Here is a 19,089-nt window from a genome sequence, read left to right as displayed (position 1 = left end):
GGAATTGGGGTTGTGACTTAGAGGTATAGAAACTGAGCCAGCTCCTAACAGGTTTGAACCAGCCTCGAGTCAAAATGGCTTAGAACCGATTAGAAAAGTCGTCATTTACTGGGATTTTAATGACATCGGTTCCACTTCAGAAAGACCCCAGAAAGCAATTTAAGTAATGACTTTGTTATTAAATAATTTATCTTATTATTTTTTCTAGGAGTGTTTCATCAGGTCTTAATTACTCTTGACAGTTTGGTATGGATTATAAAGTGCTAATTGAGCCTCTGAGTTTAATTCAAAGACACCGACTACCATGATGAAGACAATGTGGGAACATAAATTCAGATTCAGGACCTTTTTTCCTTACAAGAAGGTAAACACAAAAATATTCCACTTAGGCAACTTTTATCCTACTCAAATCTCAATCTCTCTCTCTCTGTCCCCCTCCTATTTCTCCCTCTCTAGCAGGAATCAGATACCAGCAGGCACATAGAACAAAATTATAACTACAACAATCAACTCGACTATAATTCATGCCTATTTTCCATTGTATTATAGTCTTTTCCACATGACGCTCTGATAAAATTATTGTTCAACTTTTTAAAACATTTTCTCATTGTGATTTATCAACATGTCTAAGGCTAAACTCATCTTTCACCTTCCAAACCTGCTCCTTTTCCAGTCATCCCCACATCCCTTCAATATGGCTTTGTTTTAACCATCAACCTCTCATCCATGCCCCATGTTCAAACCCTATATTTGACTCTTCACTTAAAACCTGTCTTTTCCTCTCCGTGCCCACTGCTACTAACCCTGGCTAAAGCCCTTTTTACTTCTTACCTGGATGGTCACACTAGCCTAAGCTCTCCCTGCTGCCAGCCTATCTTCTTACTACATCATCCTGTACACTGGAAGCAAAACAATCTTCCTAGTGGTCAGATCACCTTGCTACTCCGGTCATATATGTTCACTGGCTCTCCATTACCTACCGAATAAAAATCATGTTCCTTCATAGGATATACAAGAGTCTCCATGAGCTAGCCTCACTCTACTTTCCCACCATACCTGCAAATATTCCCTCCTTGTCCCATGTCCACTATAACCTGGACTCTAGCCAAACCATACAACTTACAATGCTTGACATATGCCTTGCATTTCCTGCCTCCATGCCCCTACTTACAGTCTTCCTTCCACTGAAATGCTACTTCCCCTCTCCATATCCTCAAGTCACAGCTTAAACACCACCACAGTCATAAAGCTGTCACCCATCCCTAATCCTCACCTTTGACCCCAAGTGAGAAGAGTCCTCTTCTTCCACTAGTTAATCCATTCTGCCACCTTGCTCTAATTTGTTCCTAAGAAAGTTCATGTCATCAAAAGTCATGCTTTCAAGGGGTTAGCAGCTAGAAAGATTCAAACTTTTCACAGCAAAGTTTTTTTTGTTTTTTGGGGGGTTTTTTTGTGAGGAAGATCAGCCCTGAGCTAACATCCTATGCCAATCCTCCTCTTTTTGCTGAGGAAGACTGGCTCTGGGCTAATATCCGTGCCCATCTTCCTCTACTTTATATGGGACGCTGCCACAGCATGGCTTGACAAGCGGTGCGTCAGTGCATGCCCGGGATCAGAACCTGCAGACCCCGGGCAGTGGAAGCAGAGTGCATGCGCTTAACCGCTGCGCCACCAGGCCACCCATGGAAAAGTCATTTTGCCTGTAGAAACTTCAATAAGGAATTTTATAAAACCTCACTAAGCAGATGCAGTGTGTGATTCTATACAGGTTCAGCTCCAGAATAACAGTCTCCCTTCCCCTATTACCAGCAGTGCTTTCATCATATTCGTTATCACCCACTATTACCACAAAGACAAAGCACAAAGACTCTAAAGGAGCATCTATGTCTCATCTGCCTTCAGTTTTCTCCCAAAATACATAATGCAAATTGTGTTCCTCAACTAACTGAGCACATTATACTTAATTAGCATTATGAAATCTTATATGCCCCACCAAATGCTGCCTCTACCCCCCATTCTCTGCTTAGAAAAGTTCTAAACACAAAGCAGGTCATCAAAAACTGTTGCTTTAGTTAAATTCAAAGACAAAAGAACATTGTTATTATAATTATAATCCATTCATAACCAAACAGATTTAAAATACTTTTTTCAATTAATGTTTTAAATTGAATAATGGTGAGGCATCACAGATATTCTGTCCGATTATAAACTCCACGGTGGCAGGGGCCACATCTTCCTTAATGCAGTGTCCCCAGAACATCACATCTTGTCTGGCACATGGAAGGTGGCCATTAAATATTCACTGAACTAATAAATTGGTATGGCCATGTCCAAACCACGTAGGTGAGTGATTGCTATAAACAAGCCCACTATACTGCAGCCAAAATTTAATTTTTCAGGGAACTGTGAGAACTTACTATTTTTTTTAATGTTAAGAGCACACTTAATTGCCATTCAAGGAAGGAATTCTTTCTCTGAGAGTCTCCCCTTTAAGAACAACTGCTTAGTGGAAGGCTCCAGCTATCTATAAGGCCTTAAGTGTCTGTGAAAGCTTGTCTTTCTATGAAACCTATAAGAGCCAAAAGTGAAGTTACATTCACTTGCAAAAAACTGTTTGCTACCAAAGGCCGACGTATTTACATATTTGTTTGTAGATAGACAGATGATCAATAGATAAATAGAGAGATAGATAAATGCTTTTCTTCATTGTTCACTTCAACAAGCTAACTAAACAATGTGAACATCTAAATAAGCATCAAGTCAAACAGAATGTCTTATATATGAAGACTGCACTTGATTTCTTTTGTTTTTTTTTGTGAGGAAGATCAGCCCTGAGCTAACATCCATGCCAATCCTCCTCTTTTTTTTTCCCTTTTTCTCCCCAAAGCCCCAGTAGATCGTTGTATGTCATAGTTGCACATCCTTCTAGTTGCTGTATGTGGGAGGCCACCTCAGCACGGCTGGACAAGCGGTGCGTCGGTGCACGACTGGGATCCAATCCCGGGCCGCCAGTAGCAGAGCGCGCACACTTAACCGCTAAGCCACGGGGCCAGCCCCTTGTATTCTATTTCTAAAGGGGTTAGGTCAATACTACATTTGTTCTCTTCAATATTACATTTCCTTAAAAAAAAATGAAATGGTCTAAACTTAGTAACCATATCATATAGCCAGTACAATCACAATTATGACAACTTGATTAGCCCAGCTTTGCGAGGGATATCTTCTCACACATTCCATAGAGGTTAGAAGGTACCGGCCATCTTGGATTCCGAGAGCCCCACAATCAGGCTTAGAAATGTAAGAAGGGAAAGAGGGGAGGGAGGGAGGGAGGGAGGGAGGGAGTCAGGGAGGGAGAGGAGAGGAACACATACATACCCAAATAGGCATGATAGTCAAAATATTTAACAACTGATCTGATAGAGGCATTAACCAATCAGAATGGATGCTCAACCAATCACAACAGATGCCAGCCATACAAATTAATTATAATTATTTTTCATTTAATATTTATCAAATATGTTTTTAAATATTATAACATATACTCATAAGTGCAAAAGCACATCAGACAAGATGCTAAAGATGCCTCGTTGAAGAATTAAGTATCAGAGAAGACATTTACTAAACTTCACAGTAAATGACAACTTGATAAGCAATGGTCCAAGTTGAGACATAAGGAGCAAAAAATACATGCACAGATAGCATATTGGAGACTCTCCAGCGATGATGGGTTATGAGAGAAGTAGCTCCAGCTACCCATGAAAAAGTATATATCTGGGAACTCAAGTAAAACTATTCATAGTCACTAGAAATAACAAATGAAAAAATTTGTGGAGCGGAACAGTGAAGATCAATGCAAATTCTAAACCCGTATCTTTATAAATAAAGATTTTTAAGGATCTGAGGCATTCCTTATTGTAGCTTTAGAGAAATGGTAAGTCTATTTATTCTACTAGTCACAAAGGAAAATGAAAAGTTAAGCAGCTGTCCAGATATAATAAAGTCTTTGATTCTGGCTTTGAGGCAGAAATTTGAGGTTAATTAGATCTACCATACATGCTATATCTGACCATACTATAATATGATTGAGTGTCAAATAAATAAACTTTGTGTATGTGTATGTTTGTGCATAGTCCATGCCAGGAAGATTCATTCCACTATGACATTGCACTAACCAGACAATCACTTTCTTTGGCACTGCTGGGGTTCTGGTCACCATTATACCACGTAAACTGGAAGTCCTGGGACTGGGGAACATGCGACATCTCTGCTTTGCTTTTAAATTCCAATGTCAGAATGGTGGGTGGTAAAAGAATACTTATGATGATCTTTAAAAGAAAACAAAATAAAATAAATAGCAGGGGTTACACAAGCAACAAGTATTATTCAAATAAAATTAAAATTTCAGTGTATATAAAATGTCAGACCCATCCCCAATTCAGTTGATATCCTGATTCTATACACACTTTTTGACTCAACAATTCCAATTCTAGAAGCATTTCCCTCAGAAATACTCATGAACACAAGCATATGTGGATAGGGATGTTCATTGCAGGGTCATTTGTAAAAGGAAAAAATTGATGTTCAACTAAATGTCAACCTCAAGGTGGAATACTATGCAACCATTAAAAAGACAAAAGCAATTTTGAATCTAATGAAAAGGTATCCAAGTTATATTAAGTGGAAAAAAAGCAAGTTATAGAATAATATATATAGTGTCATCCCACTTTGGTAAAAAAATAAAATTTAAAAATATATATGTATATGTATATCTGCATTTAAAAGTTCAAAAATATGTATTTTTGCTGTTATTACTTATCTGTTTATTATTAACTATTATTACTTATCCCTAGAGGCAGGGCAGTGAGAAGCATTATTTTTCAATGAGCACATTGCTTTAATAATTCTTTAAAGCCATTAAGTGGTTATTATCACATAAAACACATTAAAAATTATTCATATTATAAAATCAAGAATATAAAACCATACCAAGTGCCACTTCTGTTAGATTCATCTCCCATCCTAAACAAATACTTTTTCCACCAGTAAAATCCAAGGAAGGTATACATCCAGACATCCACAATTTTTTCATTATATGGTTATCATTCATTCATTTATTTACAGTCTTTTCAAAAGAATTTTTATGTTCAACTTTTATGGCCTTTCAAGGTAAAGAGTTTAGAAGATTTACAAAATGTTGTGAAAATGAACTTGATGAACACTACCTCTTTCAAGTTAAAATTCGGCCTTGGTATTCTCCAATTCAGTGAACAAAAATAAGATTAACTGACTATATACCATTCATGATTAAATAACTGAAGTCCTATCCTTCTCAATCTTCATTTTTTTTCATGCTGAAATGACCTTCTATTGTTTTGTTTTAAAACGTGATCTCCTGTGAAGGTTCTCTGGACTTTCCCCAGTTCCGATAGAGATGTGTTTGTTTATATGTTTGTTTTCTTTTCAGATGTAGAACCCAAAATACATGCAATCTTCTAGGTCTGGAAATACCATAGTTACCAGGTACAATGATAATATTACACTAATTAATTCCTAACCCACTTCCTGAAGAGGCTCCCCATTCTATTGCCCTTGTCCATTGCAGAACAATTGGCTCATGAAACAGGAGTCAATGACATCAACATCTCATTTCCAAGGGATAGGTTGGAGCCTTTTACCCAAAACATTTAAATGATTTTCCCTTCCACATAACCCTAAATGGTCTTCCTCCAGTCTTCATCCACTTAGAATTAGTCTAACCTGGACATCTTACAATTATTTGCAAATGTATTCTCCAAACACACAAGCCAAGCACTGATGAATTAGCATCTAGGTACTGGAGAACAGTATGGTTTTCTGCAGCTCAGAGACTTTAAATAGCTATTTCAGCCTTCTTTATTAACTTGTTCTATGTTTTGGGGCAAAACATTTAGTCTTGCTTCACTGAAGTCTCTTGTTTGATATAAGGTTATGAGGAGCAGGAAGTTCCCAGTAATAAGGATTTCTAGTAAACTAAAGCATGGACAGGACACAGCCATGGGGAAAATTATTTCTCAGACCTCCAGCTATCTATACCCCATCTCATTCTCTGAATGTTTAAAAAGAGTTATTGCCAAATAGCTAGAGGTGGACCCATGCACACTTTTGCTTCATCATCTCCAAGACTGAAATCAAAACAGATCAAAGAAGAACTTCTTCTGGAAACAATTGTTGTTTCTACAATATTTTGTTAAAGAAAAAGCTATGTGAGATCATTTTTTTCCAGTTTTATTGAGATATAATTGACATATAATCGTGTATTAGTTTAAGGTATACAACATAACGATTTGACTACGTAAGATAATTTTTGATTGACATTTCTCTTAGTTCTCTATTCTCATTAGTGGGAATTAAAATGTGTAAGCTCTTTTATATATTTTATCTCACATCTTTTATTTCTTTGTGTTTTCTGTAGTGTGTCCACCAAAAACACATTTTTTAAGAACAGTCATTCTATTTGGGATATGTCATAATTTTAAGAACTCTAGGAAGAATGAAATTAAAATATAAAATATAGTCTATGTAGCTCTTAATACTCACACTTTATCTCCTTTTATTCAGTTTCAAAAGCATACCTACTTCTTAAGCTTGACCATAACATGAAGCTTTAGGCTTAGATTTGACGTCAAAAGATAAATGTCTTTAGAAGTTATAAATAAATTATTCTTAATAATTCAAGATGAGAGATGAAACTAAACTGTAACGGAATAGGAGAATTTGGAGCTGGTTAGTGGTGTGAACAAATATGTTTAAGGGCAGCCTTACAAAAGAGCCATTTATTCCCTGAAACATCACACTGGATGAGTAGAACAACAGAAATTGCTAATTTTATTTGGCTTATTATCAGTTAGTATTCTTAGCTGAGAAAAATTCACTAAAATGTCTCATTTACTTCTGCTATATTATCAGAGGCAAGAGAGCTTACGAATAATGAAATTGTGCATATGTCTGTATATGCTTTTACCTTCTTCTAACCACCTTCACATAAGCATGCTTTGTCCTGGACAGAGCTGGTACAATTATCCCCATTTTTTAAAAGAAACTATAGTAGTGGGAGATAAAGTAGTTGTCAGAGGTTCCACTGGGAAGATTCCAGCTCATCTTTGAGAATCAAAGATATTAATTGGTTTTCCTGAAGATACTCTTCTGGAACAATGAAAAAATGAATTCAAGAGTACAGACCTTCAGACTAAGCTAATATTAAATTCTATAAAGCAAGTAAATGTACCTTTAACCAAGAGTTTTTCCTCATCTTCAGGCACCCCATCCACATGTCCGTTAGTAGCATTTGGGTACAAGTATGCGAAACAAAGGGCCGCAATCCTCCAGACACAGCCAGTTTCAGACAGGTGGAATTGCTCCAGTTCTTGAGTTCATAGGTCAACAGTTTCATGGCCATTCTCTCATTCTGCTTGAATGCCTTCTCCAACACATCCAGGGCAAGCTGGCCAAACTGTCTGTAATGACACAACAGTGAATGGCGCAAACAAATGCAGACAAGATCCCCAGAAACATTCAGAAAGATTAGATATGAGACTCAGAAAAGACCAATGCAAAACAGTGAACAGCAACTTAATCTCAGTTTGCAGAAGCCATTTTAAAAGGACTGTTGCACAGGAAATGGATTGTTCTCCCTTTCCTGAAGGAACAGAACTAGGGGGTTTACACTGCAGCATATGGAATTTTATTTACACCAGGAACACTTGAGCCATTCATGGGGCGAAGCCACTCCACACCACAAAACAGCCTACATATATACATAGCTTGGTTTGAGACTCCCTAATAAGACATAACAACAAATTTTTTGACAGAAAAGACTGCCAAAATTGAACTAGCAATTAAAAAACGTCGTGGAACCACCTTTTTTTTGTTAAGATTTTACAAAATACGTAATTGACTTAAGTAGAGAAGCTAGACCTGGAGACAGCTTCAGGTGATTTTCTGGAAGGTTGTTTTCTCTAAAAAGTAGATGCTGTCATTCTCTGGAATTTTTTAAATCAAAATTACAAATTAGTTTCTATTAACTCTAGCTTCCCTTCTTTCCTCACTACTATATATAACACTTTAGTAATCAAAAAATCAAAAACATTTCTAATTTTTCTATCTTCCACCATCACTCTTTGATTCTTTAAAACATAATATGTTTATTTGTTTTTCTGCCTGAGAGATACTTAAAGTGAACAATAAGTTTTAACTTAATTTAGTATCAAAGAGTTTGAGAGTTGGGAGGGATTTTCAAAATCATTAATTGAGCATTTCATAGTGAAGAAATAAAGTCCTGAAATCTGGTCAACTGACTTGCCCAATTAGTAAACAGCTAGACCAGGACTAAAACCCAAGTCTCCTGACTTGAAGGCCACCTCTCTTTTCTTTATTCCACAAAGTGCCTTAAAATACCTAACGACCCTTATTTACAGGAGAGTCCATGAAACGCATGGCAACAAGTCCCCTCATCTTACAAGTTCTAAGGTGAGGGAGATAAAAGTGTCTAACCATTCTAAGAACTGTCGATGTTTAGTATGAAGTGAAGAGAGAACTCCTACTTTGAGTAATCTTTCAACTCTTCAGAGGCATCATCCACCATGTTGCTCTCCTTAGCTTCATGGGCCATGGCTCGGTAAAGAATATAAGCAATCACTGCCTTAACCGTGGCCTCCTCTCCGTGCTGCCAGAAGAACATGGCCATCTTCTGCCTTTTCATTAGCACAGCCCAAACCAGCAGGTCATTGTAAGGGTAAACAAAGCCTATAGACTCAGGGTCATCTGATAGATTTGGTTCTTCTGACTTCTTCCTTGATTTAGGAAGGACTACAGACTTTTCCTGTTGGAAAATAAAATAGGAATGGGTTTCCAAATACTAAGATCCACGATGTTCCACCTAATGAAACACATCAAGCATCCTAGACATGTTTTTTAAATCACCAGAAAGAGATGGAAATAATAAATAATAATAGAACTCTATAAACCAGAAACTAAAATGTTGGCCTTTTAAGGTAATCTATTTCTTGTTGCATCTATTAGTTCCAGGGTCTCTAAGCTGATATACCTTAAGTTTGTTTAGCAAAATAAAAACACTGTACCTTTGGGATAGACCCACTAACCATATGATAATTTTCAATTTCTCAAGGAAATGAGTTGAAATAACATGTGCAATAACTAACTATAAAAAAAAACTCTAACCTCACCTTACAAATAGATTCATTAACTTCCCCTTAGAAAACTGTCTCTAGTGTTGCCAACATGCAGTCAAATTGATTGTTTTTCAGTTTCCTTTCCTTCATTCTGATTATATTTCTCTAGGGACAGTAACAAATAATAATGAAATACTATTCTCCATCTGGTAAACCCACCCTTTACAGCTCATCTCAAATGCCACATCCTAACCCCCCACATTCTTCCATATCACTCGGGATGTATCTCTATTTCAATGCTTACCATACCACACTACAGTTATTACTTTAGGGAAGGTGGGACCATTTCTCAATCATCATTATGTCTTCTCTGACCCACCTGCCTCCCAAATTCAACCAAGCACCCAATATAATGTCTGGCAAATAGAAAGATTCAATAATTATTCTTTTTAATTAAAAGGAATCATAGTTGGGCCGGCCCCGTGGCTTAGCGGTTAAGCACGAGCGCTCTGCTGCTGGCGGCCCGGGTTCAGACCCGGGCACACACCGATGCACCACTTCTCCGGCCATGCTGAGGCCGCGTCCCACATACAGCAACTAGAAGGATGTGCAACTGTGACATACAACTATCTACTGGGGCTTTGGGGGAAAAAATAAATTAATTAATTAAATAAAATAAAATAAAAATGGAATCATAGCAAAAACTGTAATAAGCTTCCTCTATTTCTATAAATAAAGGGAATTTGTGTTCATTGGTGATGACTAATGGTAATTTTATAAAATATCTTTTCATTCTAGGAGCTATGGAAAGCAAACCTCTTTCAGCCAACATAGAAACCATTTATACGGAAACTCTTGAGCAAAACATTCATCCCCAGAGGAAAGTGGGATTGAGGTAGTACAGGGAGAGGGGGAATAACAACACGGGGGGAAAAAAAGGTGCAAAGGACTATGTGAGAGGGGAGTAAAGGAGAACATATTAACATATTAACATTATGTAACATACAACCCCAGTCACATCCAATTAGAGGGTGCGGTGTTGAGCTAATGGTTACATTTTTTAGTACCATCCCATGGACTGCTTTCCTGAGTCACCATTTGGACATGGTGGAGGTTGGAACAATAAAGATAGGCAATCACTGAGTTTCCAGTAACTCTGTCCTGGGCCTTTGCTCACTGTTGTTAAAAGACAGCTGTGTTATGACTTTGACTTGCGCCAACTGTTTATGGTACTTGTAAATGGTCCCGCTATCGTACCTCCCTTTCTCCAAGTTGGTCTCAGCCTGCAAGAACAATTTTATTTTCAAATCTAAAAACAAGTAAGTGGTACCTTGAGTTTGTAAGGCTGGGCAGTTCTAATGAACTGGGAATGCAGCGTGATTTCTGCAGATTCACTTCTGTTTCCTGAGGGGCGTCTCCGGTGAAGAGGAGGCTGGGACAGGCTTTGAGCAATGCTGGTCACGCTCTGGCATGTTATTTTATTTTTAAAATAAAACAAAAAGGGAAAAAGATTGTAGTGGTAACAATTAACATTTTATTTCTTGACAATAATGAAAACCAAATATAATACTGTGTCCTACCAAATACCCAAGGGTTCTGTCTCTTGTCCATGATTAGATTAACTACTCACCCAACAAGAGCCTCTCATGATCTCCTTCTTATTAAGCACACCGTTATTCCTAACATCTCAGAGAAAATGCTCTTTTGTTCCCTATTACATATCTGCATTCCTTCTCTATGTGGAAATTCCATTAGAATCAATGGATGTTCTATATCTGGAACAAGTTCAGAATGGGCAATAAAGATTCACAGTTCTGATAAGAAAAAGTTCCCATTCACAAACAGCTCTGAGGTTAAGGTTAAGTTAGAAAGTTATGGAATTTCTCTAGGGGTTACATAATATTGCCACTGGAATTCCTGGGGCTAGGCCCAATAACAGCATAATTCATTGCTTATCAGCATGAAGCCTTCCTCAATAAGAAGCAAAGACAAAAAGAAGCATTCTTAAAGGGACCAACACAAAAATTTATGATACAAATCATAGGCTTTTAACTACTTTATTATTTTTTTTTTCAGTTTGTGTTTTATGGATATAAATTAGACTTAGAATTGATGGGGTCCAGACTTTTTAAAGATAATACTCAAATTATTATCATTATTATCGTGATATAGAATTAATAGTATCATTAGTAATAAGCATAATGACTATTATTGTTAATGGCTAGTCTATACCCTCTGTGTACCAGGAATATGAGTTTTTAAAGTATTATTTTATTTAATCCTTTTGATAAATTTATGAAAGTGGTATTATATTATTATTCCCATTTTATAGATGAGGAACTTGACATACAGAGAGGTTAAGTTTCTCACTCAGGGTTACACAGCTACTAATGAGCAAAACTAAGATTCAGTCCCAGACTTCTCTGACTCCAAACCATGTATTTGTGACTGCTGTTATCTCATTTACTAGGAAACACAAGAAACTCTATACCCTTAACTAGAAAATAATTAGTGTAATAGGTAATTTCCTACCCACTTCCAGAAAGGGCATTAGGGGAACTTGCCTAGGATGCTCCCCACTGGCTGCACCAATGCCACAGTTAGTCCTCAGACCCACCACTGGTACCCTCAAGCAAGGTATACTTTGTTTAAATGAAGTAGGTGATTCCTCAAGTGTACCTCCATGCCTTTGAAATTTCAATAAAGAACATTGTCTCTGTGAGATTTGGCGATTCTTTTGTTTTGTTTTTTCACTTCCTAAAGCCAAGTTGGGCTTTCACTTCACCTGATTCTTTCTAAATAAAGATCAAAAGTAGCTTGATACTCTAGACTCTTCATATGATCTTACCCCAAACTACCTTTCCAGTCTTATCCCTCACAACCTTCTGGCACTTCTACAGCGAGAGGTCTCCTTGTCACTGCAAAAGCATATCCAACGTCCACAGCGCTGTGCTTCTCACTGCTCCTGCTCTTCTCCCAACCAAAAATGGCCCAAACTACCTTTTCTAACACTTCCATTATCCACTAATAAGAACTAGTCTCTTCACTTTACTGATCTGTAATGGCGATTTTAAGAAACAAGCAATATTTTCTCTGCTAATCCACTAACCAGTCTAATTTTACATTCTTAGACTTTCAAAACTATGATGGAAAATAAAATATGTACAATATGTACTTTTAAGTACATTCTGCATGCATCTTCCAATATAATCCCTACACGCTTGTTCCAAGTTTGTCATCTCCAGACTTTGGACTATCATGAGTTTATAGATCTGATCCTATTTAGCTTTTGACTTCTCTATTTTCAAAAGAAAAAGAAAAGAAGTGGTTATCTCTCCCTCTAACCTTTCTCATCACATTACTTCTATGTCAATATAGCACATATTACATCCTGTTTTGCATTATGGCTAGTTATTCATAAATCTGTTTCCTCTAGAAGTTTCTAAACTCCTGACCTTTATGTTCATCCCAGGCCAGCATGCCAGCATTTAAGCATAATACTTTACGTATAGCAGATACTCAATAACTGTTGATGAACAGAACATCCATTTTAGAAGCTAATCCCATCTGAACTTCCCAAACCATTTTTCTAAAAGTATTACTCCTAGTTATCCTGAATTTTACTAGGGTACTTTTCATTTATGCTACCTTATGTTTTCTGTAGAGGTTGTTGTAGAGGGTTCTGAAATTTTTTCTGGTGTAGCTGCTGCGATATGCTCCACCAATGAGGTACTCTATTACCAATCCAATGTCAATCAGTGTTATCTTGTAGCCTGAGAAAAGGGCATGCTGAAACAAAAACATGTCATGAATTGTAACTTTCAGTTCTCTTTTTCTGTCTCTTGTGCCACGCCATTAGAACATAACCAAATCAACTGGAAAGAGGCAGACTCATACTTTTCAATCATCTTTACAAACCAATCAATTAATATGACCAGCTATTGATACAATCTGCTTGTTCAGAAGGAAAAGGATACTTAGCTATAGCATGGTTTTAGTTTCACAGACATTGAATGTCTGCCTATATCTGCTCATTCACTTTCTTTTTTTTTGTCTCTCTCTCTCATTCATACACACACTTTAGAATAAAATACATTTAAATATAGTATAAAAGATTGTTTTTAACTGGAAATGACACAACTACTACAACAGGAGTAAAATTAATGAAGCACAGAACAAGAATATGGAAGGAAGTAGAACAAATAAAAATAAGGAACCTGAAATGGCAGAACCAAATGGGACGTCAAAACATGATGCTGTGCCAAGACAAATGTTATGGTTGGTGGGAGGGCTGAGCAGCAGATTTCCAAATACATGGATCTTAGTTTAAATAAAAATTATGTTGACCCCTTAAAAGCCACCTTACTACTCTTCATAACTGTTACTTCTGAACTGCCATCCGTAGTACATTTTTAAAGGTACACAAAGTGTTGAATAAGATCTTTGAAATGAACAGCCTGTGAATAACCTTCACAATATTTTGAATAAGAAATAAGGAGATATATATATATATATATATATAAATCTAAATGATTTAATTTCTGTTTTTCACATTCATAATTTACTTTTTTCAAGAAACACCAAAAATAATGCTCTTATTTGCTGCTAGTTAATGGCATATTTAACATATTTCATTCCTTTTTCTTCAGTTTACTGTGATAGAATCAGAGTTTAAGGAAATAATCTAAGGAAAATCATTTTGATCTAACATAAATCAATGCAAACTAAATTTACATCAGCATGGACACTTTTGCTTACTACTAATTTGCCAACTAAATGTCCTCCTCTGCAGTCCTTTCACTCTGGCTCTCCCACCAAGTCAACATAACCAGAAAGCCCACACTCTCTCCATCAAGATAACAGACTTCAGAAAAATGAGAGAAGAATTTTTAAAATGTGCTGTGGAGGGATTTTAATTATGGTGACAAAAACAGGCACCCCTCGGTCTTCTGCGGATGTAAACAAAAGTTCTTGGTAATTAAAAAAGAAGGAATTAAGGCATAAGAGTCTGTCAAAGTTGGGAAGTTTTGGTAACTAACGGGGGATCAGAAGATTTTATTTTAAGTCTGACTTAACTCAAAGATCAATGAGAACACCATGAGCAAACTATAAGGAAGTATATAAAGTGGGGGGATTCATCCTGGCTCCCTAGAACAATGCTTAGACTCACAAAAGAAGTAACAGAGCCCCCAAGCTATCACAAATATTCAAAACAACAATAACAAAAACAACAGAAATCACATATTAGTCCTCCAGTAAAGAAAACAGAACTAGGAATTTTCTTTACTTTCAGCAGGTATTATCAACATGGGTAGTACTGTTGTATCACGTTGAGCTGAAGTTCTTACTGGAAGTTCTGTATGTCTCCAATTCATGTTTTGTAAGAGAAAAATTATTAGCTAATGCTACTTACTTGGCAGATCAAATCTTTAAAAATATAAAGTAAATTACAGAAAAAAATGTAAGAGTGTGGTTTGGTGATGAAATTGTTCAGAGTCACGAGTAAAGAGGGTAGATAATTCACTAGAAAATCCAAATCTGCAGTTTACAAAGCAAAATCTGGCAATACCTCCATCACAAAGCTAAGGCAATACACAAAGAAACTTGCACACCTTCATAATTAGTTTACCTGTTTTACATCTCGAACAAGATGATGCAACAGCATATTAGTAGGTCCTTGTTTCTGTAACAAAGAACAAAAGAAAGAATTATTCCTTTTAATTACCATGTGCTAGGAGAAAAAAAACTTTATTTCAGAATACATAAGTAACCCAGAGTACTGAAAATTTTCTTCAACATCTTTAGCAATGAAGCTTAAGCCAAATTAATTCTAAGGAAGGTGTTTCCCAAGAGAAGATGTCATTAGATTGAAGCATCTTTCAAGGCAAGACATATATATGTAGGTAGTAAGAACTTAATTTAACTTTTTTTAAGAATCAGAAATAAATTTTAAGTAATTTATAACTATCGGTTATCATATATAAATCACACAATTACAAATCCCATCACATAATTACATTCCATCGACAAATATTTATTGAACACTTATCTTTGTGTTTACAATCAAGTTTTTGAGGATTTAATGAAGAATATAAGTACTTTCTTTGCCGAGTTTTTATAATCTAATAGAAGAGAGTGGGGACTTACACCAAAAAATAACCAACAATATGAAGATGAGTGTGCTCAAGCAGAGTTGTGAATGATTTGTACTATAGGGACAGATGACTTGAGCAATCAAGAAGATAGAACTTGAATAGAGCTTAGAAGAAAGGGTAAGACTCAAAGGACAAGGAAGGACACTTCAAGAAGGGTGCACGGCTTGAGCAACTGGTGTTTTCACAATGAGTAGCCAGTCTAGTTTCCATAAAGGGTTTGCATAGGAAAGTTGCAGGAACAGAATGTTAACAGTGGCCTTAGGTTGAGATGCTCCTAATTACTCAATAAAAGCAATTTGTTCTTATTCACATCTTTGGCTTTAATTATGGTCTTATGACCATATTTTTAGTTTATGCTTCTATTCCGTGTAATTAATTAAAATGGCAAACACAGAAATGACCATAGGCTACAATGGATTTGGTAAGAATGTTTCTCCTTTGGTTGAAAAGTCTGTCTCTCTATAAGCTATCCCTGTACATGGACATTCAAGGATACTTGAACATTCGAGATTTAGCTCAAGCTAAATGGTAAGCTAATTAATAAACAAATCTTAAGGGAGGTGATTGATGAAATGTTCCAATACTCACCGTATTATAGAGCTCTTCCAGTCGGGGGATGGTAAGAAAGCAATGGAGGTTCACTCCATACTCTATTAAGAGCTTCACAAAATCCACCCGATCCATCACTAAAGCATCTAACATTGCTTGTTCCAGTGAGTCAGGCTTCAGAGGGTAGAAATAAATAAGAGAGAGACAATTAAGAAAGTAGAAAGGACTAAAGAATTACAATGTATTTGAACTCAAAACTATACAGATACAATAATTATAAAATACAATCTTACTAAGAAATGTCCAGGACCTGACTGAAGAAATAACAAAAAATGAACTTGAAGGCATAAAGACATCTTGAAAAAATCTGTTCTTGGATGAGAGGACTGACTACTGTAAAGATCTCAATGCTTCTCGAATTAATGTACAGGTTTAACGCAATTCTAATAAAATTCCAACGTTTCTTTTTTTTTTTTTTTTTGGTAATGTGGCATGTTTCCGTTCAAACTTTACCTGGTTTCGGAATATAAACGGCAGATTAAACACACTCATCTACTTTTACTCCTACTTAAAACTTCACTAAAATTAGAGTAAAGGGATTTTTTTTTTTTAAAGAAATGAATCCACAAGAACAAGAAGGTCAAGAGCGCAACGTTTCAGAAACTGGAGAGCAGATGGTCAAGTGGTAGTTGACTTAACAGTTCCCAGAAAGCCAAGTAGTGAAACTGGAAAAAGAACCAAACAAATCTATGCCACAGAATTCTGGCAGCACCGGGATGAAACAAATGTACACACGCTGAATTCCTAACATTGGGACCTTCCCCCTTATCTTCCCCCAGTTCACTCCATAACACCAGCAGCAAGGCTTTTACCTTCAAGGCAGGGGGTTGGAGGATTCTTATCTGGTACTGTGACTAACACAAGAGAGAAAACATGAATATGCTGATATCGCAGGTCCCCCAACAAATGGCAGCCAGATCACCCCCACTATAAAGCCCAAATCTACAGGCTCAGATTTCTAATGAGCTTTCTATCTTCCATTCCTAAACAAAAAGTGCAGAACAAACAGACCAAAAAACACCAGCTGGGAGGAATCAGGCAATGCAGAAAAAGAAAACTTCAAAAGAACTATCATTAATATCCTCAGAGAGACAAAAGAAGACATCGTATTCAGGGTGCTGTTTTAAAAAAAAGGATAAAGAACAAATTCACTCTTAGAAATTAACACATAGTATGCTATCAGAAGCCAAAAGCTGTATACAAGGCATGAAAATTAAAGTTGAGGAAATCTACCTAAGAAAAGATATGGAAGATAAGAAGGAAAAGATAATATTAGAGAAGCAGTCCATAGGTCCAAGATTTAAATAATAAGTATTCCAGAAAAAGAGCAAAGAAAACAGGAGGAAACTCCCCAGAATGGAAATACATGATTGCCAAGTTGAAAGCATGTGCCCAGGGTAATGAATACAAAGACTCACAACAACACACATTATTGTGAAAACTCAGAACACTGGAAAAAGAGATTTTTGAAACTTCCAGAGAGGGAAAAAATGGTCACAAACAAAGTATCAGAAAACAGAAGGATTTTTTACTTCTCAACAGCAATGCTGGGTGCTGGAAGCTAGGCATTCAAAATTCTCAAGGGAAAATAGTTCCAATCTTAAATTAAAATATATCCAATATTTGAGTCCTCAAAGTTTTTGTCTCCCACTGAAACTATAAAACTCATAGAAGAAAATATAGGCAACACACTATTTGACATTGGTTTTAAAGGAATCTTTTCGGATGACATGCCTACCCAGACTAGGGAAACTAAAGAAAAAATAAACAAGTGGGACTTTAGCAGATTAAAGAGCTTTTATAAGACAAATGAAACCAGAATCAAGATGAACAGACAACCAACCAGCTGGGAGAGAATATTTGCAAAACATACATCTGACAAGGGGTTGATCTCCATAATATATAAAGAACTCACACAACTGAACAACAAAAAAACAAACAACCCGATCAAAAAATGGGCAGAGGAAATTAAGAGACACTTCTCTAAGGAAGATATACAGATGGCCAATAGGCACATGAAAAGATGCTCAACATCACTAATCATCAGGGAAATGCAAATCAAAACAACACTAAGATACCACCTCACGCCCATTAGAATGGCTATAATCACCAAGACAAAAAACAACAAATGTTGGAGAGGATGTGAAGAAACAGGAACCCTCATACACAGCTGGTGGGAATGCAAATTGGTGCAGCCTCTATGGAAAACGGTATGGAGATTCCTCAAAGAATTAAAAATAGAGATGCCCTATGATCCAGCCATCCCACTACTGGGAATCTATCCAATGAACCTGAAATCAACAATCCAAAGAGGCTTATGCACCCCTATGTTCATTGCAGCATTATTCACCATAGCCAAGAAGTGGAAGCAACCTAAGTGTCCCTCGACTGACGATTGGATTAAGAAAATGTGGTATATATATACAATGGAATACTACTCAGCCATAAAAAAAGACAAAATCGTCCCATTTGCAGCAACATGGATGGGCCTGGAGCGTATTATGTTAAGTGAAATAAGCCAGAAAGAGAAAGACAAACACTGTATGATCTCACTCATATGTGGAATATAAACCAACACATGGACAGAGAAAACTGGACTGTGGTTACCAGGGGCAGTGGGGGTGGGGGGTGGGAGGTGGGCACAAGGGGTGAAGGGAGTCATATATATGGTGATGGACAAACAAAAATGTACAACCCAAAATTTGACAATGTTAGAAACCATTAAAACATCAATAAAAATATATATATACTATTAAAAAAAAAAAGAATTTTTGTCTCCCATATTCCCTTTCTCAGAAAGTTACTGAAGGATGCATGCCATCAAAATAAAGGAGTAAGCCAAGAAAGAGAAAGACATGGGATACAGAAAACAGGCACTCTAATACAAGAGGGAATCCCCAGGATGATGAAGGTTGAGAACCCAGCATCGGGAATAGCAGGCAACCAGTCCAGATTGCAGTTGTGAGGACCACAAACAGAATGTTAAGAGGTCTCTAAAATCAATGAACCAGAAAACAGCAATATGACTTATTTAGAAATGCGGAGGTTCATAAATGTCAGAAAAGTTAAAAAATATCAAAAGTACGTGGCTCTGCTCTGGTGATTAGCTGGGCAGGGAACTACTGTTTTAGCACCGTTTGATGTTTTTAAACAAGGTG

The 19,089-nt window shown here is 36.6% G+C and overlaps 1 protein-coding gene across 1 annotated transcript in view; it reads right to left on the bottom strand.

The window, feature by feature from the left end:
- The window catches only part of TRPM6 (transient receptor potential cation channel subfamily M member 6), a 147,662-nt gene that overhangs the window by 62,244 nt on the left and 66,329 nt on the right, over positions 1-19,089 (bottom strand). The window contains exons 12-18 of the mRNA XM_014794705.2: positions 15,911-16,045; positions 14,797-14,850; positions 12,816-12,956; positions 10,498-10,632; positions 8,580-8,857; positions 7,265-7,493; positions 4,173-4,325 (exon numbers count right to left, since the gene is read on the bottom strand). Of these exons, the coding sequence (XP_014650191.1) occupies positions 4,173-4,325; positions 7,265-7,493; positions 8,580-8,857; positions 10,498-10,632; positions 12,816-12,956; positions 14,797-14,850; positions 15,911-16,045 (1,125 nt within the window). The remainder of the gene's footprint in view (positions 1-4,172; positions 4,326-7,264; positions 7,494-8,579; positions 8,858-10,497; positions 10,633-12,815; positions 12,957-14,796; positions 14,851-15,910; positions 16,046-19,089) is intronic.

Source organism: Ceratotherium simum, chromosome 20, assembly GCF_057802395.1.
Source record: "Ceratotherium simum simum isolate JZ-2026a chromosome 20, ASM5780239v1, whole genome shotgun sequence".
NCBI lineage: Eukaryota > Metazoa > Chordata > Mammalia > Perissodactyla > Rhinocerotidae > Ceratotherium > Ceratotherium simum.
The sequence above is the reverse complement of the archived record's forward strand: the minus strand, read 5'-3'. Positions and strand labels throughout refer to the sequence as shown.